The sequence below is a fragment of the Sceloporus undulatus genome, chromosome 6 (genome assembly GCF_019175285.1).
Source record: "Sceloporus undulatus isolate JIND9_A2432 ecotype Alabama chromosome 6, SceUnd_v1.1, whole genome shotgun sequence".
NCBI classification, from domain to species: Eukaryota; Metazoa; Chordata; class Lepidosauria; order Squamata; family Phrynosomatidae; genus Sceloporus; species Sceloporus undulatus.
Window position 1 is genome coordinate 70,646,611 of NC_056527.1, and position 26,627 is coordinate 70,673,237.

The window sequence follows — 26,627 nt, forward strand, 5'->3', positions numbered from 1 at the left end:
AGATAGATAGATAGATAGATAGATAGATAGATAGATAGATAGATAGATGGATAGGCAGGTAGATAGATAGATGGATAGATGGATGGATGGATAGATAGATAGATAGATAGATAGATAGATAGATAGATAGATAGATAGATAGATAGATAGATAGGAACATTGAGAATAGGGCGGGATGCCGCCATGGGGACTAAGCCGGATGGTCACGTAGGGCATGGCATTTAGGCAGTTTTATGAGGGGTTGTTGGGAATCTGAAACCAAACCTGTATACAGCCTTAGATCTCTACTTGGTAGAAGAGCCAGGAAACAAATGATCAAAACCCCCTTCCTTTCCTCCTACAGATCAAAGGGAGGGATTCTACATCAAAGGCAGAAGAGTAGGGAACCAACTCAAAGGGAGGGGTTTGGGGAATTTTAAGGTTCTGACTCTATTTGGGACCCTCAGTTTCGACAAAGATGTGGCAAGAATACTTCTTCCCAAGTTCCTTCAATAAATTTTCTGTATTACTTGAAGTTTGTTGTGGATTTTTGGTCAGAGCATTTCCAAAGTCTCACAGCCAAATCCTCAACATCTAGCAAATTCCCCCCTTGCCTCGAAGACAATTTCATTTCTCATAAGGTGGAAGAGGCAACAAGGGGATCAGCTATTTTAGATCTGATCCTAACCAACAGGGATGACTTGGTTAATGCAGTGCATGTGGTGGGATCTTTAGGTGGGAGTGATCATGTTCTCCTGCAGTTTATTATACAGTGTAAAGGAGAGGCCAGGCATAGTCAGACACACATTCCAGACTTTAGAAGAGCTGATTTCAGTAAACTTAGAGAAGTACTCAGGGTGGTCAGGAATATTAAAAGAGAAGGGAGTTAAAGCTGGATGGGAGTTTCTCAAAAGGGAGATATTGAAGGCACAATTTAAAACAGTTCCAGTGAGGAAGAAAAATGGGAGGTGTCTCAAGAAACCAGGATGGATGACTAAGGAACTTTCAACAGAGCTAACTTAAACGGAACAGTATAAGAAATGGAAAAATGGGGAAATCACCAAAATGGAATTCAATCAAATAGCTAGCATGTGTAGGGGTAAAGTCAGAAAAGCTAAAGCGCAGAATGAACTCAGGCTTGCTAGACAGGTTAAGAACAATAAAAAGGGTTGTTTGTATATGTCCACAGCAGAGGGAAGAAGAAGGAAACGGTAGGGGCACTTCATGGAGAAGATAGCAAAATGCTAACAGGGGACAGAGAAAAGGCAGAATTACTCAACATCTTCTTTACCTCAGTGTTCTCAGAAAAGGCAAAGGGTGCTGAAGCTGAAGATAATGGAGCAGAAGACAGAATAGGTGAAATTCAGCACAGGATAAGTAAAGAGTACAGGAATACCTTGTTAATCTAAATGAATATAAATCTCCAGGACCTGATGAACTACATCCAGGAGTATTAAAAGAACTGGCAAATGTAATATTGGAGCCATTGGCAATAATCTTTCAGAACTCCTGGAGAACAGGAGAAGTCCCAGCAGACTGGAGGAGGGCAAACATTGTCCCCATCTTCAAAATAGGGGGGAAAAGAGGATCCCAACAATTATTGTCCAGTTAGTCTGACATCAATACCAGGAAAGATTCTAGAGCAGATGATTAAACAGAGAGTCTGTGACCCTCTAGAAGGCAATGCCATAATCACAAAAAGTCAACATACGTTTCAGAGAAACAAGTCATGCCAGAAAAATCTGATCTCTCATATATATATATATATATATATATATACACACACACACACACACACACACACACACACACACACCAGCTTGGTAGATGAAGGGATTGCTGTGGATATAGTATACCTTGATTTCAGTAAGGCCTTTGACAAGGTTCCGCATTACATTCTTGCAAACACACAGACATATATTGGTTCTGAAGTGTATGTGATTGTGTTTATGTTTAATAAAAAAAGATGCTTTAAAATATGTTTTGCTGAGTGTTATGGGATGCTGAAGATTCTTAACCCATTAGGGAATGATTACTGAGAAACCAGAATGAAGCACACTCTATATACATTATATAGTTGCTTTTCTAGTTATGCTTAATGTAGCTAAACACAATGGGTGAGAGGAAAGGTAATATGTATAAAACTTTGGCTTCACATCTTAAAATGTCCACATTGATGTCTAATAATAGGTAGTCCCAGCTCTTCCCATTGTGTATGGTTACAAACTGGAAAAACTGTGGACTAACATGTGGACTAGACAAGGCAACTGTTACATGGATTTGTAACTGGTTGATCAGCCGCACTCAAAGGGTGCTCAATAATGGCTTCTTTTCATCCTGGAGAGAAGTGACCAGTGGAGTCACACATAGTTCTGTCCAGTGGGCCCAGTGCTATTCAACATCTTTATCAATGACTTGGATGACAGAATTGGGGGCATACTTATCAAATTTGCAGATGACACCAAATTAGGAGGAGTAGCTAATACCCCAGAGAACAGGATCAAAATTCAAAATGACATGAATAGACTAGATAGCTGGGCCGAAGTTGACAAAATGAAATTCAACATGGAGAAATGTAAGTTACTGCACTTAAAGCAGAAAAATGAAATGCACAGATATAGGATGGGGGACACCTGGCTGAATGAGACCACATGTGAAAGGGATCTAGGAGTCCAAGTGGACCACAAGTTGAACATGAGTCAACAGTGTGATGTGGCAGCTAAAAAGGCCAATGCAATTTTAGGCTGCATCAATAAAAGTATAGGTCAAGGGAAGTAATAGTGCTACTGTATTCTGCTTTGGTCAGGCCCCACCTGGAATATTGTGCCCAATTCTGGGCACCACAGTTCAAAAAGGACATTGAGAAAAGGTGGGCGACTAAAGGATTGTCTTCTGTACAATCTGCCCCGTGCTCTCAGATTCTCTGGGAGGAACCTGTTGCAGTCCCTAAAGACCAGACTGACTGCAACCTCGCAGAGGACTTTCTCCACAGTTGCTCCCACCTTATGGAATGGCTTGCCAGACGAGATCTGTCAAATTACCAACTTATATACAGTGGTACCCCGGGATACGAAATACCCAGGTTACGAAATTTCCGGGATACGAAAAAATCCCATAGGAAATAATTGTTCCGGGTTACGAATGTTTTTTCGGGTTACGAAAAAAATTTTGGTGGTTTTTTCGGCTTTTTCGCACGAAATCGCGGCTTTTCCCCATTAGCGCCTATGGCATTTCGGCTTGCGAATGCTTTTCGGGTTACGAAAGCGGCGGCGGAACGAATTAATTTCGTAACCCGAGGCACCACTGTAGCTTTAAGAAAGCTGTTAAGACGGATCTCTTGTGGCAGCCCTTCCCAGAATAGCACCCAGCCATGTAAAGATCCATGTAAATATCCCCCCGTGTGTGTGTGTGTGTGTGTGTGTGTGTGTGATGATTCTGCCCACCGTTATTGTATTATTAAATTATTGTTATTACATTTTATTGTTTGTAATTTTAATTGTTAGAACAGTTTAATCCTTTTAAAGAGTGGATGAGTGTATATATTGTTGTATCATTTTAATGCTTTGATTGTTTTAACAAAAAGCAGGATATAAATACAAGTTTTATTTATTATTTTTATTATAAAATGGTGAAGGTTCTGGAAACCATGCCCAATGAGGAACGATTTAGGGAGCTGGGGTATTTATCCTGGAGAAGAGAAGGGTAAGAGGTGATATGATAACCCTATTTAAATATTTGAAGGGATGTCATATTAAGGAGGGATAAAGCTTGTTTTTTGCTGCATCAGAGAACAGGACCCGGAACAATGGATACAAGCTACAGGAAAAGAGATTCCACTTCAATATTAGGAGGAACTTCCTGCCAGTAAGAGGGGTTTGCTAATTCCCTAGAGGAAAAGATTAAAAGTAAAAATGACCTTGACAGATTAGAGGGCTGGCCTAAATCTAACAAGATTTATTTCAACAGGAAGAAACGTAAGATCCTACACTTAGGCAGACCTGGCTAGACAACAGTTCATGTGAAGGAGATATAGGAGTCTTAGGGGCGAAACAGACCACTCCAAAGGAGTGGCTTCAAGTCTCCCATCCCAAAGCCAGATTGGAGCAATGGCAACCACATGGAGTAGCCCCAATCCCACTTTTTGCCAACCGAAAAAGGAGCAGCAAAGAGCCACTTCTTTTGGGGCCAGCAAAAGCCGGTTTTTCTGTTCTGCTGCAGCCAGAAGCCAGCTTTAAGGTACTCTGGCAGCATGCAGTAGATAAACACTGCACCGTCAGAGCACCTGGATGCTGGCCCTTGTGTAAACTTCTGAGTGGCTTCCAGGTGGCTTGGGAGGATGCAGTGTATAAATAAGTTCAGAAAGGGTACCTGAATTACTGAAATATATATTGTTTCCACCTGCAGTGCACTAAATATTAATGGCTTTGGAAGTAATATATGTATTGGAGTATGAGTATGATTGGTAAAATTAAAAATGTATTGAATTAACAATGAATAATTTTCAATCATTCATGCATTTGACATTGGGGGAATAGTAAGCTATCATTATTGGGAGTATGTAAAGGTACGTTATAAAGGAGTTATGCAGGAAAGTTAGAAGACTGTCCTTTGTAATTCTGACAAATTTTAAGTGGAGATGCATAACAAATATGCAAGTTTAAAATGTCACTTTACTATGAAAGACATGCTTTCTGATGGTTTCCCCAGAAAACTATTTGACATAGCAGAAGCATCTCCAAGGCAAGCACAACTTCACAAATATGTTGGCAAAGTTGAATGACCAACACCAAACTGTTTCAAGACAGAAAATTTAAAAGCACTTGTGTGTTAGCAACCACAGGACAATGGAGACTTGATCAAAGCTTCTTCACTGGAATAGATCTATGGATACACATGTCCTGCTTTGAGATCTCTGGATGAAGATCATTCAACAGCTTGATGAAAATGAACCTAGGCATTCAGAAGTTGTGTTATCACTTCTCATCCAATCCTGCAGTCATCACCAAATATTCACAATGGAAGGATGCATGTGGCACAAATGTTTTGAACACTATCCACATCATACACTCCGTCTTTATTTGAAATTGTGGTGTGTGTGGGCAACAGAATTCGCACAGATGCATAGTCATGGAAAAAAACAGTGAGAACAGCAAATTGGGAATACATGACTCACAATATTCATATTTGTGCATTGCAAAAGCTTAAATGTAGACTTAAATGAAATTATTTCAGTGAACCAACTTGTTCTAGGAATAGTAGTCACAGACACAGACATACATACACAGACTACAGTAGCCTGTTCTGAGGCTGGAGAAGTAAAGCAAACTTAATACTTTTCTCCATCATTAACCTCTATTATATATCTCTTACATGTAGTTTTACATTTATTATGTCCCAGTGCATCTACAGATTCTGTCTTCATGCCGATTCTGTCCTAATGTAAATATTATGTTAATGCTTTTGGCAGTTAATGCTGCTAGGTTTTAAACTATTTGTAATACTTAATGTCTGAGTTTCTGTTTTAATATCTTAAATTGGTTTTTAAATGTATTCCTGGTACATTGCCTTGGGTCCTTTCTCCCTGATAGCAATGCAGTAGAGATTATTTTTAGCCTCCTTTGAGATAAATGTATGATGAAAGATATCCAAGTAGTTTCAATGGGATTTACTCCTAGGAAAGTGTGAGTGGAAGGCAACCTTTAATCTTCAAATGCATATGTCTTAAAGTGGATACTTCTGGAATAAGGAATCTCTTCCTACCTTGGTTGTTAGATAAATATGTGACTCTTGCCTCTCCCCAATGATATGGGAGGCTCATATTTGAATTCTGTTTTAGCACAAGCACATCCACAGGAAACTGTCCCAAATAATCCTTGTAAGCACACTATTGACTTTAGTTCCTACGTGCTGTGTTCAGGAGTTACAGAATCTAAGAGCTTTGATTACCCTCTGGGGGCCTCTCTTAGTATGTCATTGTCACAATAACCTCCAGCCACATGACAAAAATTAAACAAGAAATTTTTGCATCTGTTGCTGTGGAAGTGTGAAGTCAGCTACTATGGCTTCAGTGGGATTCTCCTCTCCCTTTCTCATTTTTTTTTAGTTGACCATCTAGTGGGGAGGCTTTTAGGAAAGAACAACCTCCCTCCCTTTTCTAAAGACATTTTGAAAACTATCATGTAAAATCTAAGAATGAATGGAATAATGCTGAATTATTTATAATTTTTAAAAGAGGGGAATTAATAAAAGGGGTGGATAGAAACAACCAATCTAATTATGTGGTTGTTTTTTTCTTGTCCCTCCAGCTGAGATAATAATTAACTTGGAGTTGAAGATTAATAGACTGACGAGAAACTATATAAATGCCCTACATAAAGGAAGACAGTGATAACACTAGCTGAAAGTGGGCAAAGTGACTGCTGTTCCTCTCCAGACTCAGCTGGCTCATTCATCATGCCTTCTAAAGGGCTCTCCTGTGAGCTGCTTCTTTTCCTCCTCTGCCCTTGCTTTATCTTTGGTGCTGCTCTCCATGCAATACATTGTGCCCCATGCACTGAAGAGAAGCTTATTTTGTGCCCACTGGTGCCTGCCAACTGCCCTGAAATAACTCTCCAGCCAGGCTGTGGCTGCTGCCATACTTGTGCCCTTCAATTAGGGGACCCCTGTGGAGTGTACACAGCACGTTGTGGTCAGAGGCTCAGCTGCCGTGTGCACCCAGAGGAAACCAGACCACTTTATGCCCTCACCCATGGGCAAGGCACCTGCCTACCTACCACTGACATCTCCGAGACTGCAGGTAAAGAGCTCATCTTTCTCTTGTGCATTTTTACTAGAATAGAATAGGAAGTACACATGTCACATACTGGCTGAATTGACAGAAAGTCAAGGATGAGAACTGCAGTTATTTCAGCATGAGGTCTCCTTTGCAGCAGGTAGTCTGTGATAGTATTTTGTGAAAACATGAACCTGTATGCTTAAGGAGTTGCCTGACTTGTTAGAGAGCTTTAGGATGTAACATAGTACTAGATTCAGTGCTTTGCAAGCAGAAAATTTCTGGTTCAGTCCTTAACAATTTGAAGCTGAGGTGACAGGGGCTGGGTCAGACCTCTCCCGCTGTGGATGTGATTAAACAGGCTAGTTGTCGGATTCAGAATAAGATACTTCCTTAAGTACGAGCCTCAAAAATGACATTTTTACTAAGGAAAATTTCAAGGCCTCAGTAAAATAGAGAGAGAGAGAGAGGAAGGGAGAGAGAGAGAGAGAGAGTATGCAAGCACACTGAGAGTGCTATGGGTATACCCTGAAGTGTGGAGGTGAAGCATACATATAAATTACTTTGTTCGCTGACCTCTAGGGAACTAAGGCATACATTAGATAATTTTTTGCTTCAATGCATGGAGTCATCTGCAGTTCCAGACTCATGCTGAGAAATAATTATGTAATTTAAATAGAACCAGAAGAATACTTCTCACTATAGAAGGGAAGATTGTGACCAGAGGACCTGTGTGTTCCTGCTCAATATACTATGCACAGGATAACTACTGGCAGGAAATGTCAAGGGTGACATTATGATTCCTTATTTTTACACTGGACCTGGACTGGGAACCCTTCTGCCTTTGATCTGTGGATTGTCTTGTGCCCAATAAGTGCTGTGGTGCTGTAGTCAATCAAAGTCTTTGCATGTAAATTTAGTTTATAATCTAGATTGTTGATGTATTACCTGTTTTATAATTTTATAGAGTTGGCTGGATTTTAATGGTATAATTAGTCTAACTGCAGTCTAACTACAGTGTATTTTATCATATGACTTTTTGGATTTTGGCAGGTTTTGGACTTTTTGGCAGGTTATGTGTTGATTTATAATGTCTATAAATGTAGATTTATGGTGCTAAATAAATAAATAAATAAATTTCTAAGATTTCATTCCACTATGGTCTACACAGAATTTTTCTTTTATCTACATATTTTCCATTGATAGATGAAGGTTACCACTGTGCACTTTTGTGGTTCTTTCTATTTATTTCACTATAACTTGTACAAAACTTCCTGTTGAAATGTATCATACTCTTACTATTCTGATTCTTCCCTACAGAAACTGTTGAACCAGAAGACATACCTACTGAAGGCACTCAAATGACAGCTCAACTTCTGAGCTATCAACTGTTATTTCCTATTGGCCAAGAGAAATCTGTCCCTTGGAATGCAATAAGTGCCTATGAAAACATGAAAGCAAGGAGACTAGCTGAAATTAAGAAAGGGAAGGAACAGGTGAGTCCCTTAACATCCTTGTATCTGGACAAGTTATACTCAAGGCCTTAATCATCAGGGGAAAAAAATACTAGTTCTTTATGGGTCCCATCTCATGGTGATTACTGCATAACTCTGACAAGTCACTATTTTGTAACTTTACAACCACTTTATAAGGTTGTTATGAGAATAAATGCCGCTCTTGAGAACCTTTGAGAAAAAAGGTTCAAATATAACAAATAAGTCAGAAACTATGGCCTGGTACAGACTGGCACTATGCACTGGCCTGGGGTCGAAAGTAGGGCTCGGAAGAGCAAAGCGTCTGCACACTCCCAAGCCCTACCAATCTGTCCAGGCACTATCTTGGCACACGCCCATTCAGATGGCACACACGATGATGATGTGCCTCGTGCACCATGTCCAAATGGTGTGGTGTACAAGGGAAGATACCACTCTGCTCCAGGGCGTTAATGGCGCCTTGGCAGCGGCAGAGAAAGGAGTTGCGTTTCATGGCTCCTTTTTCTAGGATCATCATTGCCATGCCGTTTGGTTGGCGCAGCCATGATCCAGGTGAGAAAGCGGTGGCCTCTGTCCACCTTTTGCCCCCAGTCTGTACAGGTCCTACATTTTCAGGTTAATTTGATTGCATTTTGAGATTATGCCGACAACTGGATTATGCCTACAACTGGAAAGTGACTGTGAGAAATGTAATGGAAAAGAAAGGAAGAAATACTGGCTAGTATTCTATATCATCTACTTAGTTAAGTATATGAAACATTTACCTAGGGAATGAACACAAGGGCATAAAGAAGCAGCTTCTGGCCATGTTATTCTATCATTATTAAGGATGATTAAGAAAAAGTAATGAGTCACTATATACTTTCTAAAATCTTTTATTCATTAGTTTGTGTGTGTGTGTTTTCAAGTTGCCTGTCCACTTAGAGTTGCCTCGTGAATTTCATAGAGTTTTCTTAGGCGAGGAATACTCACAAGTGATTTTGCCAATTCCTTCCTTTGGAATATTGTCTATAGCACCTGGTATTTGCTGATGGTCTCCCATCCAGGTAAACAGCTGACCCTGCTTCTCTTCCAAGATCAGATGAGATCTGGTACCTTTAAATACAACCATACATAGGGGTGATACAAACCACCCCAAAAGGGAGGATTGGGCCACCGTGGAGCCATAGCAAACAGATACACACAGCCCCATCTGCCCTGTAGCCAACCCAAATAGGAGCAGAAAAGATCCACTCCATTTTGGGCCAGCAAAGGGCCAGCATAGGTCTCCCCTGCACAATCCCAGGGCAGCTTCCATGCACTTCAGGGGCATGCAGTGTCAAAACACCATGCCCCAGAGTAGCTTGAAACCATCTGGGCATCTTCCAGGCATCTTTGGGACATGCAGCATCAAAACACCATGCCCCCAAGCTGCCTGGAAACCAGCTTTTCGAGGCTTCTGTTCAGCCCCATAATATCACTATTATGTATTAGAAGGGGGAAATTTGTGGAACTGGGAATGAAGAACCACTCGAGGGCACCAAAGAACAGAACATGAGTAAGGCCCGGAACAGACCAGTGGGTTGCACCGGCCTGTGGCTGATTTTAGGGCTCAGGAGAGCGGAGTGTCCACATGTTTCCTAGCCCTACCACGTGATGCTGGAGCCATCTTGGCATGTCCCCGTACATAGGGGCACATAACAATGATGTCCATGCGGCACAGTGCCCAAACCGCACAGTGCGGCGTGGACGTCATCAGCGTACATGCACTTGCCAATGGTGCCCTGTACACGTCCTAAAAAGAACCTGCTGGGAGTGGGTTCTTTTTAGGGTTCCCAAAGGCTGCGCCATTTGGTTGCTGCAGCCTCCATTGGGGGCAGAAAAGGGAGGCGTCTGACCGCCCCTTTCTCCTTGTCTGTCGAGCCCCTAAGTTAAACAGGGAAAAGCAGAATTTGACTTAACTCCAGATCTTATCATTTTCATAATCCTGGAGAAATCGCTGACATTATCACCTTGTCTAGTAAGATCAGTCCCATTCTATCTAAGACCTGTGGTCTTAAAATGCAAATGAACTGGTTTCTAGACAAAAGATAAGAAAGTATAGGTAGAGAAGAATCCAACTTTACCTAAAATTTTCAAGTTCATGAGCTTATAGATGCCTACTAAATCCATAAAATTACTCAAATGAACTTTAAAAGTCTCTCCTGGAGTGGTAAGTAATGTGAAACACCTTACTACCACCATCCAAACTGAATATCAGATAGAAATAGCCAAAACTCAGAAACAGGAAACAATGTCACGAACTGTGGGAAGTGTATGGAGGGCTGGGGGGGAATGCTCCCTGCATCTTCCGCAGTTGCCTACCCCTGCTTTTAGTCAATGCTAGTTGCTGGATGAATTTAAACACCTATGTATGTGATAAGTATATAGATATATGGTAGTATTCAATATAGATATATGGAAGTAGCAATAGCAAGTACATTTTTATACCACTTACTGATGTACTAAGCAGTTTACAAAGTGTAAACTAACTGCCTCCAACAAGCTGGGTACTCATTTTAGTGACTTACGGACGGATGCTAGGCTGAGTTGACACGGAGCCCCTAACTGGTATTGAACTCACAACCTTATGGTTTGTGAGTGACTGCAGTACAGGCATTTAGCCACTGCACCACCAGGGCTCCTTGGTATTCAGCTAGATGGATATAGCATATTAATATACCATTTCATTCAGATTTCTTTATAGTTGACATAAACAATGTTTCTTATTTTTCCCTTTTTGCTTTAACATTTCAGTATTTATAAAAATTTAAACTTTTCAGGGGCCATGTCAAAAAGAACTCTACAGGGCACTGGATAAATTGGCAAAAGCTCAAGAAAGAACCAGAGGCGAGATATACAGATTTTATTTACCCAACTGTCACAGAAATGGATTTTACCATAGCAAACAGGTAAATTATTCTGGAAACTAGAGGCGATAAGTGTTGTGCTACATAAATGAATGTTTTGTCCATTGCTCTGTAAATGGAATGACATTAGCAGGTAAACAGTTGTGCTGAAAAATAATAAAAATCAAACAGCTCAGTCCTGTGTATTCAGAAATGCTATTGCATTCAATCAGCTTATTCCCTTGTAATTGTTCTTAGAAAAAATGCAGCCCCCCATCCCCCATGATTAAAACAAATATAATGTGGCATGGCTGTGAAGCCTATTTAAGGTGTTTTAAAATTCTTGACAGATACAATCACTGGTTACTTACTCCAGAAAAACAAAAGGAACTATCTGTCAGGTACAGCTTGTCTAACGACCTTCTTTCATATTAAAACAAAAACAAAAACAAATTCTAGAAGAATAGCTTTATTATAGAAAAGAAAATCTTAGAAGATGGGTCTGTAACTTTTTTGACAAGTCTGAAGTTAGGACACATTGAAACACTTTTATATAACATAGCAAAATCCCTCTCCATAAGATTGTCTAAGTGATTGGCTCCCAGTTCCTGCACTTTAGCCATTGACATGCTGTAATGGTTACTGTCCAGAAATCCGACAATTGGCATGATGTGTGTGAATCTTCAGCTTCCTACCAGGACTAGACTTAACAACCTGGGAGCAACATCTGCCCTCTGTATATGTTATATAGCATTTCTAATTGGTATCATATATTTAACAATATCATCACATATATTTGACCTATATTAATCAATAACTAAACACACATAAAACTGAACCCATCACTTATTAAAACAACTTATTGAAACTGTTCATTAGCTTCTTAACCACATTTTTTTTAATCTCAAGCCTCTCTCTGCACCCAAGGTAAAACCATCCCACATACATTCCAAAGGAGCTGTTTTTTCTGCATTTTTTTGCTCTTCTGACCCTCATTAACCCTTAAAGCACAGCCTCACAGTTTAAACCATCAGCATCAACAATATCAACTATCAATCCCATCTCTATTTAAAACAACTCAAAACAAACTCTGACAGGAAAGCATTAAACTAATGCGTTCCTGACACTATCTCACTGAATTTAAAAACTGTTTAGCAAGTAAGTTATATATAGCTAAACTCTGAGACCTCTCTCTCCAGTAATGGTGTTTTAACTGTATTTTATTATGATTATAACTTAAGAAGGTGTAAGTTCACTCCACTTTTAGTATAACTATGGAGTTTATCACATTAGCGAGATCCCTCGGGCAAACGGGATTTAAACATGATTTAATGCAAAGAAAACCCAGAAATGCCCAAAGTTTATCACATGATGTCGCAGTTAATGTGAAATAACACAAAGTTAAACCGCAGTTAAAACAGAGAAAACCGGCAGCTTTTTACTTTCATAACATCCTGAAAGTAAAAAGCTGCCGGTTTTCTCTGCTTTAGCTGTGGTTTAACTTCACATTATTTAGTTTTGGAAGCAATTTGGTGTGACAAACTCCCCAAATTTGAAAGTTTTGTTTAAATTTGAATGTATTTTAAATTGCATTTAACTCCCATTTGTCCGCGGGATCTCACTAGTGTGATAAAGCTCTATGACTTGTTCCTAACTAGGGAGCTATCTGTACAGGCCCAAAGGGCTGTGCAGCCCCCCTCCCCCCCAGCCTTGCCTTGTCCTGTAGGGATGACACAGCCCAATATACCCAGGCTGGGATCAAGCAGACCAGATGCCAAACGGGTGGTCCTTGTCTGATGTTGATACAAGGGGTCCTTAGCACAGGTCAACATCACCCATCATTTGCTATTGAGTTTCTCTATTGAGACCCTTGACAAACCAAACATTCCTATGTGTCCCTTACTTGTCTCCTCCATCATTGCTACTGAGCAGACCCTCATTGCTTCATCTGACATAGAAACAGGGTGCCTGAGTAGGCACCCCATCTCCACATCAGATGTGGTGATGGAGGTCTAAATAGTACAGTCGGCCCTTCTTATACATGGATTTTTATACATGGATTCAAGCATCCATGGTTTGAAAATGTTCAAAAAAAGTATAAATTTCAAATATCAGACCTTGATTTTCCATTTTTTTATAAGGGACACCATTTTGCTGTGTCATTATATTTAATGGGACTTGAACATCCACAGATTTTGTTATTCACAGGACAGACTGTGCCCTGATATCCCAGCCTATCTGCTGAGCCCCTAAGTGGGGAAGGAGGACTTTCATGTGATTGAAACAATGGCTTGCATATGCCTTTTTTCACTAGGTGTTTATCAAAATATTCAATTGTATTGAGAATAAACATTGTATTTGTTAGCGTTGTTGCGCAGTACGTGATTTGTCATGCTGACATTCTGCACCAGGATCACACAAGCGACAGACAGCTGTGTGCAAACTGGAAAAATGCCTCTCCCCTTCCAGAAGCTGACAAAAGAGACTCTAGCCAGATGTCTCTTTACAAGGCTTTTATTCTTTAGAAGTTCCACTATGTACAAGGCTATCTTACAACTCCACCATCATCCACAACCCACACTGTGACTTGAGGCACTCCCCTTTTATAGCCAGGGCTCCATGTGGCCTTTATGGCCTTGCCTCTTCCTCCTGTGTCACAATGATCTCTGTCCCCTGTCCAGGGTTACTTTGCATTTTTGCAGCCTTTTGCAGCACTTTACTGCACTTGATGACCATCTTCTCTGATGTCACTTCCCATGACTCAGCACTGGTGGAAAAATGCCTTGTCATCATGGCTGACAGTGACCCTTTGTTGTCCAATCACTATTTAATACCACATTGTGCATTTTCTCTATATCCCAACAATATTGTCTTTTAATTGTCTTCTTGGCAAAAAATCAAAAAAATTTTGGATCCAGTCTTGAAGTATTCCTTTTCATCTGTTAGGAAGCACTGATGAAAAGATCAATGGCAAACCTTCCCTAAATAAATCTTGGCAAGAAAACCCCATGGTAGGTTCATATATCAGAAACACCTTGAGGGCACACAACAACAACAGAGACTTTGGCTTATATTTTTTTATGGTTGATGGGATCATGCTCTTCTTTTTGAATCAATGTTATACAGTGGTGCCTCGGGTTACGAAATTAATTCGTTCCGTGGCACCGTTCGTAACCCGAAAAGCCTTCGTAAGCCGAATTGCCATAGGCGCTAATGGGGAAAAGCCGCGATTCCGTGCGAAAAAGCCGAAAAAAGCACCAAAAGTTTTTTCGTAACCCGAAAAAACATTCGTAACCCGGAACAATGTTTTCCTATGGGATTTTTTCGTATCCCGAAAATTTCGTAACCTGAGTATTTCGTATCCCGAGGTACCACTGTATTAGCTTCACCCCATGATTTCAGTACTGTACATTTCCATCTATAATTTCAATAGTATGTTGAAATGGTAGCACAAGTTGATCCTCAAATATTCTGTGGTACATTGCTGTAAATCCATCAGCTCCTGTTTTTTTGTTTTTGTTTTTTTGGAGGGAGGTTACAATTCTTGATTGCATTCACTATTTCAGCCACCATCACTAGGTAATTTAACTTTTGCTTCTGGTTTTCCAAAAGTTCTGAATTTTCTGTTTGTCTAAGGCCCGATACAGACGGGCAAAAAGCACTGGTCTGTGGGCGGGTGAGGGCTGAGTGTCCCCATGTTCACAACCCTCCCCGCGCTTCCCGGGTACCTTCTTTACATGCACCCATTCAGAGGGTGCGCACCTTAATGACATACATACCTTTGGCGCAGCGCCCAAATGGGGCGCCACCAAAGGGGCATGATCAAGCTGCCTGGCATTGGCTATGGTGCCTCTTCAGAGGCACAAAAAAGAGCTGGAAAAAACGGCTAATTTTTGTGCTCTGCATAGGCCAGATCAGTGCCGTGGCGTGAGTTTGCCACGCCACCGATCTGAGGCAGAAAGGGGGGGGTATCTCGCTGCCCCTTTCTGCCCACTTATACAGCGCCTAAACGATCTTTACCTTTTCCTTCATTAGTTTTAATTAATTAATTAATTAATTTTTTATGCTGCATTTCTCCCACAAATGGACCCAAGATGGCTTAAAAGATAAAAACACCTTAAAAACAATTTAAAAAACAATTAAAATAACACAGTTAAAACAGTATAAAATTAAGATTATAAATGTACGAAAGTTAAAACACATAATTTAATCTAAGTTTTGAAGTTCTTGAAAAAGTTATGTATAATACCTGTGGAATGTCTTTTTAATTTTATCTTGTCCATACATTCATTTTCTCCTACTTTAATTTTTGAAATTATATTCTTATTTTTTCCTGAGCTTGTAAGCAAGCCCTTACCATGTTTTATTAACACAGTCAAAAATATTTTGTCTTACAAATGTTAATTTATTTTCTATTTCTATAGTCATGTTCAAGTCTAATTGTTTTTGAAACATTTTAATTTATTTTTGTAAATCTTTTGTGGGTAGACTTCTTTTAAATATTCCTACTTTTTAAAAGTGGTGTTGCTTATTTCTGGATTTTTTTTTCTCTCTGCTTTTTCTCCAATTCTGCATTTTAATTTATGAAGAACCTTCATCACAATTTTACTTGCATCCTAAACCAAATCAATTTTGTCCTTTTTGTAAATTTTCGCAGAAGTAAACTTTCAATAATCTATCATTAAGCTGCCAACTGTATTCTTGATTATTATTCTTCAATATCAACCTAATAAGATTACGATCAGATTCCTCAAAAGGTCTCTATCTTGATTATATTTGTACTTAATGATTTAGTAACTAGAAACATATCAATTATTGAAACGGTCTCAGATCTATCTGAAAGAATGTAAAGTCTAGAGCAGGCCTTCACAACATATGGCCCACCAAAGGATTTTGGGCGACCCACAAGGATGTGGAACAACGTCAAAGCTTCTCCGCAACTCAGGCTTCTTCCGAAGTGAGCACTAGGTGGAGAAATAGTAAGGGTGAACACTCACCCTTGAAGGCTCCTCCACCACTGGGCTTTCTCCCAAAGAGAAGGCCAGGTAGTGGAGAAGGAAGAGGGGCGGATGCTCAGTCCTAAAGGCTTCACTGCTGCTGGGCTTTCCTCCAAGGAGAAGGCTGGACAGTGGAGGAGGAAGAGGGGTGAACACATGCCATGCAAGGCTTCTCCACCACTCAGTTTTCTCCCAAGGAAAGGAGAACAGAATTATAATTAATAATATTTAATAATAATTAATTATTAATTAATTAAAATCTATATGAAGCCTGAAAAAGTTGTACTTATTTTAATTTTGGCTCCTATCTACTGCCAAGTTGTGCAGGTCTGGTCTAGAGCCATCCCATATTTATACCTCTACACATCTAATAATGATAAATTTTCCATTAAATTGTCAATAGATTTTGGGAGCTTCCCTTGATTATTTTTATCCTTTTTACTGAACTTCTTTCTATTGTAGATCCTTTGACATCATTTCAGTCACTATTTGAGTCATAATTCTATTCCAATATTTTTAGCATCAAATCCTTGTAGAATTTAATTTTTTATTTTCTAAATTTCTTATTTTGTAGAGGCTCATTATTTTCTTATTTTCTAGAAATTCATACTGCCACATTGATAACTTACAATCTTCCTAATTATGTCAAGACCTAAAAATTGTCAACTTTTTGTTGTTAAACATCTGTTCTGTAAATTTTTGGATTTACACATACAAGAATCCCTCTTTTCCTCTTATCTGAAGCAAAAATAAAAAAATCCACATATTTTATTTCTGAGTAATCTTGTTTTTATATTCTTAATGCAAGTTTCTTATAAACAGGTAACATCACTCTTTGTTTTCCCTAAATCAGGGGTAGGCAACCTGCGGCCCGCGGGCCAGATGCGGCCCGGCAAGGCCTTGGGACCGGCCCCAGCCCGGTCCTGCCGCCGATTGCCGCTGGGGCCTTTGGGGGGCAATTGTCTATAGAAGCCTCAGAAACATGCATTTATATTAACATTTTTTAAAAAATCAGCAAATTTTTTCGCGTGTCCTCCATTTTTTTTTAAAAAAAGTGTCTTCCATTTGAAAATTTTGTCCTACATTTGTCCTGGTTTATTTATATATTTATTTTTTTAAAATTTATTTATTTATTTATTTATTTATTGGCTTCGGCCCCCCAGTTGTTTGAGGGACAGCAACCCGGCCCCCGGCTCAAAAAGGTTGCCTACCCCTGCCCTAAATAATGAATTTTTAGCCCCTTTTCATTGTATTAAGTCCTTTTGTATTCCTTATATTCAGGTTCGTTTTGATTCCTTATCCTTTTCTCCTTCAGAGTCTATTTCATCTTTACCTGATTGTACTACTTCTACTTCCTTCTTCATTCTCTTCCTGTTCGATTTAAGTTCTCTGACATTTCTCCAACTTTCTTTCATCTTGTTTTTTCTCCTGAATGCCTCTCAGTTCCTTTCTCATATTTTTCCCAGAAGTCATTCAACTTTTCAACTTTATATATCTTAAAAGTTTTGTGTTTATATTGAAAGAAAATTCATTTGAGTTTCTCCCACCTATAGGAGATCCCTTTACTTTTGAGTTTGGAAATCAAAAACCTATACTCTCTTCTTTCCATAAAAGGTTTATTGGAATGTCCTTATATATTTTAAATTCTTCTCTCTCAATCTCAAATTTACGTCCTAAATTTCTCTAGACAATCATATCTCATTTTCCCCCTTACAAAATATATTACAATATTATGGGGTAAGTTTCTTACTTTTGCTTTCTGAGATTTTACTCTAAAAATCCTTTCCACTTCCCAATCCATCTCATAGAATCATAGAGCTGGAAGAGATCACAGGAGCCATCAAGTCCAACCCCCTGCCATGCAGGAACACCAATCAAAGCATCCCCAACAGCCTTTATTTAAAACCTCCAAAGAAGGAGATTCCACCACACACTGAGGCAGCATATTCCACTGTCAAACAGTTCTGACCATCAGAAAGTTCCTCCTGAGATTTAGGTAGAATCCCTTTTCCTGTAGTTTTAATCCATTGTTCCTTGTCCTAGTCTCTGGAGCCATGAAAAAAAGCCTGTTCCTTCTTCAATATGACATCCTTTAAAATATTTAAATATGACTGTCAGGTCCCTTCTTAATCTTTTTATCAGGCTAAATATTCCCAGCTCACTAAGCTGCTCTTCATAGGAAATGGCTTTCAAACCTTTCACCATTTTGGTCTTCTTCCTCTGGACACGTTCCAGCTTATCAACATCCTTCTTGAATTGAGGTGCTCAGAACTGGGCACAATATTCCAGGTGAATCCTCACCAAAGCAAAATACAGTGGTACTATCACTTCCTTTGATCTAGACACATTACTCCTATTGATGGTCATATCAATATTGATATTGATGGTCATATCAATATTGATGGTATGTGGGCTGTGTTCTGAAAGAGTTTATTACTCATGGTTTGCCAGCATCTGTGGCTGGCGATGGTGACATCTGATAGAGATTATTTTCCCTACAAAGTCTACCAAGGTGAGCATTAATTTTCCATACAAATCTTGCTTACTTGTTTTTTATGACCTCTTAATTTCAAACAGATCTTTTTCATTTTTAATTCTAAAGCTTTCATTTGATTTCTCATCATCTGATTTTGCTATTTTGCTCACCTTCTTTTCTAGGTCCTCTAATTTGTCTTGTAACTCTTTCACTTTCACATTTGCTTTTCTTACATCTTCTGATATTTATTCTATTGTTTTTCTTAAATGTCCTTCAATTCTGCTTTCATATCTTGTTTTATTTCATTTCTATAGGTATCCCCTCCTTTTTAGTTTATCTTTATCAAGTTTTTCTTCTTTGGGCAATTTCTCTCCTCTTGACCTATTAGCTATTGTTATTTTATCCTCAGAAAGTTGTTCTCCTAAGCTTCCATCAACACTGTTCAACTAAAAAAATGTGTTAATCTAAATTTCTGATACTTTTAGGTATAATAATTTACTGAAATTCCAGTAGGTGGGTCTATTGTACAAACCATGTTTTTCCAATTTATACAGCACTTATAATCTTAATCAGTTTTCCCTTCCATGCCAGAGTTATCTGACTCTTGACTTACTGATAAGTTTGACCTTCAAAACCAGAGAAAGACTTCTATTCCTTAGCCCTAATACTTTTGGAATCCTTTACTATTATTTCTCCTTTTCACTTTTAATCTTTTCAAGGTCAGATTATTTGAGTCCACCCAACACAATGTGTTGCATATTTTTCCTTATTCATCTTATATCCTTTATATCATTTTGTACATATCTCTATATTCTCTATTGCCAAAGTTTATTTTATACTTCTAACATTTTTTTAATCTTATCAGACCAAAATGTATTTCTTATATCAATAAATAAGTGACTGTTTAAGTGCTATTCAACATCTTTATCAATGACATGATAAAGAAATAGAGGGCATGTAGATGACACAAAATTAGAAGGAATAACTAATCTAGAGTAACTAAATAGCTAACAAATAGCTAGAGCCCAGGGGACAGAATCAAAATTCAGAATGATCTTAATAGATTAGAAAGCTGGGCCAAAACTAACATAATGAATTTCAGCATGGACTGCACTTAGGCAGAAAAAATGAGATGCACAGATATAGGTTGAGGGGCAGCTGGCTTGACAACAGTGCATGTGAAATGTATCTAGAACTCTTAGTTGATTACAAGTTGAACATGAATCAACAGTGTGCTGCATCAGCTAAAAAGGCCAATGTGATTCTAGGCTGCACCAATAAAAGTATAGTGTCTAGATCAAGAAAAGTAAGGCATCACCTGGAATGCAGTGTTCAGTTGGACACCACAATTTAAAAAAAGATGTTGACCTGCTGTAGTGTATCCAGAAGAAGGCAACTCAAATGGTGAAAGATCTGGAAACCATGCCTTATGAGGAGTGTTTAACCTGGAGAAAAGTAGTTGATATAATAGCCCTGTTTAAATATTTAAAGGCATGTCATACTGAAGATAGAGCAAATTTGTTTTCTGCAGCTTCAGAGACTGGGACAAGGAGCAATGGATTCAATCAATAGAAAAAGAGATTCCGCCTAAATCTGAGGGTGAACTCAGAGCTGTTCAACTGTGGAATATGCTCCTTCTTTGGAGGTTTTTAAGCAAAGGATGGATGACCATCTGTTGGGGGTACTTTGATTCTGTGTTCCTGAATGGCAGGGGGTTGGACTCAATGACCCTTGAGGTCTCTTCCAACACAATGATTAATTAATTAATTAATTAATTCAATATGTTTCTGGGGGGAAATAAATTATATTACACTGTAAGTGTAGTAATTCTCCCAAGGACTTCCTTTAGTCCCTCTGACCTACTTATTTTCCTGGTAGGTTCATTATCTCTTCTCTCTCCTCTCTCTCTCCAGGCCCAAGCAGATGGGCAGGAAAAAGTGGTTTGATCCTGCTTTTTCCAAAAGCACTTTGAAACCCCACTGTCCACATGGCCCATTCCCAAGATGGCCCTGATATGCATGGGCTGACAGTACAGCAAGGTATCAATTCCATTGCTAGGTGATTGTTTTCCTCTTGCCTCCCCACTATACATATGCATCATTGCAGAAACACACTACCTGTGACCTCCAACTACCATCCACATCCTACCCAGATGCCATTCCATTGGATGCCCCCCCCCAACAGAGCATCCACATTATTTAAACATTACTACCATGTCATTTCTTAACTGTCTTTTCTGCAAACTAAACATAGCTAGCTCCCTGCACCACCCCTCATAGGTGATGGTTTCCAGACCCTTTATCATTTTAGCAACCCCTCTTCTGGACGCATTCTAGTTGTCAATATCCTTCTTTGATTATCATGCCAGAAATGGATATGGTGTTCCAGGTGAGGTCTGACCAAAACAGAATAGAGTGGCAACATTACTTCCCTTAATCTAGACACTATACTCCTATGATGCAGCACAGAATAATATTTGGTTTTTTAGCTGCCACCTCACACTGTTAACATGTTCAGCTTGTGCTCTTGGAAAGCTCCTAGATCTCTTTCACATACATCTTTTGAGAAGTGAATAAACAAATATTCAACATATTTTCAAGGTCTCTTCTCGCTAATAGTACAGTATAGTTTAGAGAGCAAAAATGTATACAATTTAAATAAATATGATGTTTTATGTTTTATGAACATAAGCATTGGTGCAGAAGACAAGATGTCCTGTAATATCTAACCTAGTCATTGTTAAATATTTTACTTATGGTTACTGTTTTCTAAATTTGAATTTAAAAATTCCTTTAGTGTGAAAATTCACTTGATGGAAATCCTGCAAGATGTTGGTGTGTGTTTCCAAAAACTGGAAAGAAGATTCCTGGATCTCCTGAAATGACAGAGGATCCAGAATGTGAACACTATGCCAGATCACAAGAATAAAATAAGGCAAAGCATGCAGCATACTTCGTACAAGTAAATATTAAATCTTTTCCAAGAAAATGCCTGATTCTAAAGCCAAGAAAACTGATACTGAAGCACATGTTCATTTCTTCATGCTTTTCAATAAAGTCCCAGACATCCCAGTGGGGCTTACTCCATACAAACACAGATAAAATTGGGAGGATCATAAAATGTTGACTTCTCTTGTTCTTGAAAGTTAACATGTGGCACTAAAACGTCACCTCTTACAATATTAAGTACCAAGAACTAAATCAATTACTTTTATAGTCTACCCAGTACTGTCTGGCTCATAAGAGTGAGGGGTTATTTATGTTGCTTGTGTGTTTTTAATAAAAAATATTTGTCTCTTTATTAATTTATATATCTGTATTCTTCAACAAATCATTTTGTGTAAATACTTTAATACTCTTTTTCTTAAAATATGCACGGTTCTATTTTCAAAATATGACTTAAACATGAATTTTGTGTCAGGTATTTATTCCTTTTCAAACTTGGTATAATAAACATACTATACTGTATTTATTCAAAGGTTTTTCTACGTGTGCAAGATGTCTCACTTTTCATTTCACTATCAGAGATGTATAAATCTAGATCAAATAGTGGTGAAAGGTAATTTTCATATGCTTTTGGGCTGCTGATTCAGTGGGAACTTTCCATAATCTAATCCACCTGTGTGACTGTATTATTCAAACATGCCACTTTAAATGCAGCACCCTTAATTTATACCTATGAATTCAAACATCAGAGTGAAAGGTGCTGTGTAAGATTAAATGTCTTTTTAGTTTTCCTCACACATGCAATGTCTGTCTAGTTTTTAAAAGAAAAAAAACCACCAAGACTATAATGTAAATGTTTACTATTGTAAATTTTCATGAGTAGACTATTTCATGTTATTTAAAATTGATTAATAAACCCTTTTCTTTGAATAAATTTTCTTTTGCTTTTGATGTATTGACTCTCAGCAAGCTATCTCAACCTGATCTATTAGAAGTAAGATGTTGCTAGTAAGTAATGTGCAGTGGTAGTAAATAGGGAGGTACATTAGTGGCTGTATTTAAAGATGGAAGGGAATGTGTACACCTAATCACACTTTGCCTTTCAAATGGGTTTTCAGTATCAAAGGAGATAGATCAAATGGCATATATACCAACATACTGCTGTATATCAACATTTACATCCATAAATAATCTTCACATTTCTCTTGCTACACTATAGTACTTGGCTCTAATATTAGAGGTAGTGGTCACTGGAATTCTTGACAGTCTTTCTGTCTTGTAGTTCAATCATTGTTGCTTAGTTGTTGTAGTAGGGTTTTTTTTATTTGTTTTTTTTTAATGGTGAATGTGCCTCACATGTGTGACATTCAGACTACTAGCAACTCTTCTCTGTCCTGCATCACCTTGTGACAGGAATGTTAAACTTATTTCATCCCCAATTGAAAGAACTAATAATTTCAGCAATTTCTCTTTGCTGAGTAAGAATATGAGGGTCTCTGAACAATTATTCACCACTGTTTGCACGTCAAGTCTTTTAATTTGCACAAAAATACACGTTTTTCAGTGCAGAAAAAATTATTTGCACAAGAAGTGCTTTCTCCATGAAAAGTAATATTTTACACAATAAACACGGTATAGTATGTGGATATGCCTTTTTGGTAGGTAAGTTTCCTGAAAAGAGTCCCAAAGTGTGAAAAATCTTGTAGTTATTCCCCATTTTCTTTTCAGAACATCTCAGTTTTTAAACTGAGGATGTATTATGTCTCTACCTCATAATATCTCCCTCATTTCAGATCTCTATGATTTGCTGTATGGAAAAAAAATAAAATCACCATAGAATATAGTGAGTTCAATCAGATCATACATAGAATAATAGAATTTTGAAAAGGATTCCCTGACAATGTGAGAATCCAAAGTTAAAGCATCCCTGCCAAATAACCATCTAAAACAGTGATTCTCAAAGTGAGCACTACCTTCTCCCTGGGGACAATGAAAAGATCCAAGAGGGCAGTGAGGGAAAAGGGGGCAGTGGGGGGTGAGGGAAAAGGAGGCAATAGGAGGCCTTCAGTCAATGTATTGCCATGCAAGAAAGACAAGGGGAAGAAAAGCAGCCTTTAAGACTTTAGTGAGGATTAAGATTGCATGAAGCTTCTCTGTTCAGAATCCCTTAAAACCACTGCACAACCTCATTGATCACTTCATGTGATGGTGTCTGTCACAAGGTTCTTCCCATCAATGCCTCAAGGCCATCTTTTTACATAAACAACAACCAAACACCTCTTGTGAATGATACTTGTGCAGCATCACCCTTTATATATGTTCCCTAAATGTTCAGGGCTAGCCTGAAGAAGAAGAGCCCTCCCTCCGGTCCATCTGCCTTGGTCCAGGCCTCAGAGGCAGAGAAGAATGCTGGACCTGATCCCCTCCCCTCCTCACCATTCCCTTCTCCTTTTGTGTCGTGTCTTTTAGATTGTAAGCCTGAGGGCAGGGAACTGTCTATTATCCCCTCTTTTGTAAACAGCTCGGATTCCCAGTGATTGGGCGGTATATAAATAAAGCCTATTATTATTATTATTATTATTATTATTATTATTATTATTATTAGGGCTAGGGTCGCCAGTGTCATGCTCTTACACGTTTTAAATCATTGGTAGGGTGTTTCCTGTGTCTATATGGTTGTGAATTCACTCAGGCAGAAGCTTCTTTTGTAACAAAAAAAACCCCTTAACTTTAGCAAGAATGTAGCTTATGTAAAACAGTTTCACAGATGGTATGATTACAATGGTTACAATAATTATAGTAATATACAGTGGAACCTCGCCATACGCGGGGGATCCGTTCCGGATCCCACCGCGTATGGCAATTTCCGCCTATGCCCGAGCCCCATTGTAAACAATGGGGCTCATGCACGGTGGCGCGGAGGTGCGCGGGGAGCAACAGGCGCACGCGCCCATTCAACTGAATGGGGCGTGCTGCCCCTTTTGCCCTGCGCACGCCCAGCGGCTTGAGCGCATACGCTCAAAGCCGCTTATAAAAAGTCCACGTATGCGGAGGCCCCACTGTAATACAATAATAATGCTATTGGAAAACACTTAAATTCTGGACCATGCCAGCAACTACCAGGTCAGAATGCACAGGGAGATTGTTTGAATCCACAAACACCTGGACAACTTCAACAAGAAAGAAGAAACACTGAAAGTTTGGCTACCAGTCAGGAAGAACACCAAAATCAAGACTCAATTCATGCAAATAAACACCACCCAGGGTCAGTGGGTTTCCTCACAGATAATGGAATGCTAATTAAATTGACACACATCGACCTCACATATCTGCTTTCTAGACAAAGTAATCTATCATTCTGTAGTTTTGCCCAGTCCTCTATCCATAGTAGGCAGGCAGCATCAAAGTATAACTTAAGGTTAGGCAATGCCAATCCCCCTCTTTTCATTTCATCTGGCAACATCTTCCATTTTATTCTGGATTTCTTTCCTTCCCAGAGAAATTTAGTTACCTCATGCTGCCAAAGTTCAAAGTATTTTGTATTGTCCACAATTGGCAAGTTTTGGAATAAAAAAATGAACTTAGGCAGTATGTTCATTTTGATTGTTGCCACTTTCCCTGAGAGGGAGAGGTGTAGCTTAGACCATTTCTCAGGATTTTTCTTGATTTCGGTCCAAGATTTACTATAATTGTTCTCGAACAAATCCATGTTTTTGCTGGTCAGCCATATTCCAAGATATCTTGATTTCTTCTGTATTTTAATCCAGACAGAGAACTGAGCTCTTTTTCTTCCACTGCTGACATATTCTTAGAAAGTATTATTGTTTTGCTCCGATTAATCTTGAAGCCTAAAACTTATTATGCTCCTTAATCTGTACTCCCTTAATAAGTTTTTCTTGTCTTATCTGAATGTTAAGAATCTCTAGCATTAATATAAATAGGAGAGGGGATAATGGGCATCCCTAGTGTTCCTCTTTCAATCTTGAACTTTTTCGTTTTTCCCCATTTATAATTAACTATGCTGTCTGTTTGCTATATATTGCTTTAATCCAGTGTTTCTCAAATAGTGGGGCGCGCCCCCCAGGGGGGGCGCGAGGCTCCGTAAAGGGTGGCGCAAGGTTCTTGCTGTTCAGGCTGCCTGACCAATGGCTGGACAGCCTGCTCCTGCTGCAGGAGCCTGCCCCAGCTCCAGTCTTCCCCATTGGCCAGCCAGCCTGAAGAGGAGGAGCTTCCTCTCTTTCAAGCCTCACGCGGGCCGAAGGCTAGAGCCTGGAGAGGGCTTTGCAAATTGCAGGCAAGCTGCTTCCTCTTTTCCCCCCTGTTTCTCTTCCTCTTTCCCTCCTCCTCCTCTTATTCTTTTTCCTCCCCTCTTTCTCTTCTCCCTCCTCTTCCTCCTATTTTTCTTCCCCTCTTTCTCTTCCTCTTTCCCCTCCTCCTCCTCTTCCTTTTCTTCCCGTTCCTCCTCCTCTTCTTTTTATCTTTTTTCCTATTCTTCTTCTTTCTTCTCCTTTTATTCTTTCTCCTTTCCCTTCTTTTTTCTCCCCCTCCCCCTCCTCCTCTGTTGTTGTTGTTGTTGTTGTTGTGTGCCCAACTCCCCCCTTGGCCAGGCCTGCATTTCCCAACAAGAGGGAAGGCAGGACTTGTGGGGGCCATGGGGGGGGGCTGAGGGGGAGACAAAAGGGAGCCCAGGAGGGAGCCCATCACGCTGCATCCACACTGGAGAAGTAACCCAGTTTGGCTGGCAATGCTTTAAATCTTTTCTGACTCAAGGCTATGGAATTCTGGGAGCTGGAGTGTGTTGTGGGGACCAGAACTCAAAGCCTGACTCTTCTATGTCTCAAGGCTATGAAATTCTGGGAGCTGGAGTATGTCAGAATTTCTGGCTTATGGCAACCCTGTGGGAAACCCTCCAGGAGAATGCCTGTTCTGTTTCAAATGCTAAGCGTGCTTGTGCGTGGGACATGTAGTTTGCCGGCACAAGAGGCTGCCTGTTCTGTTTCAAATGCTAAGCGTGCTTGTGAGTGGGAAATGTAGTTTGCCGGCACAAGAGGCTGCCTGTTCTGTTTCAAATGCTAAGCGTGCTTGTGAGTGGGACATG

The 26,627-nt window shown here is 39.4% G+C and overlaps 1 protein-coding gene across 4 annotated transcripts in view; it reads left to right on the forward strand.

Moving 5' to 3' along the window:
* Positions 1–6,354: 6,354 nt before the first annotated feature.
* The window catches only part of IGFBP1 (insulin like growth factor binding protein 1), a 64,427-nt gene continuing 44,154 nt past the window's right edge, over positions 6,355–26,627 (forward strand). The window contains exons 1-5 of one of the 4 annotated variants that reach the window (XM_042476937.1): positions 6,355–6,775; positions 8,072–8,247; positions 11,046–11,174; positions 20,498–20,623; positions 21,381–21,504. In XM_042476937.1, the coding sequence (XP_042332871.1) occupies positions 6,433–6,775; positions 8,072–8,247; positions 11,046–11,174; positions 20,498–20,530 (681 nt within the window). In that variant the 5' untranslated portion in view covers positions 6,355–6,432 and the 3' untranslated portion in view covers positions 20,531–20,623; positions 21,381–21,504. Of the gene's footprint in view, positions 6,776–8,071; positions 8,248–11,045; positions 11,175–13,319; positions 13,476–20,497; positions 20,624–21,380; positions 22,464–26,627 lie in introns of those variants that run through there. The other 3 variants (XM_042476933.1, XM_042476935.1, XM_042476934.1) reach the window with 3 other exon arrangements.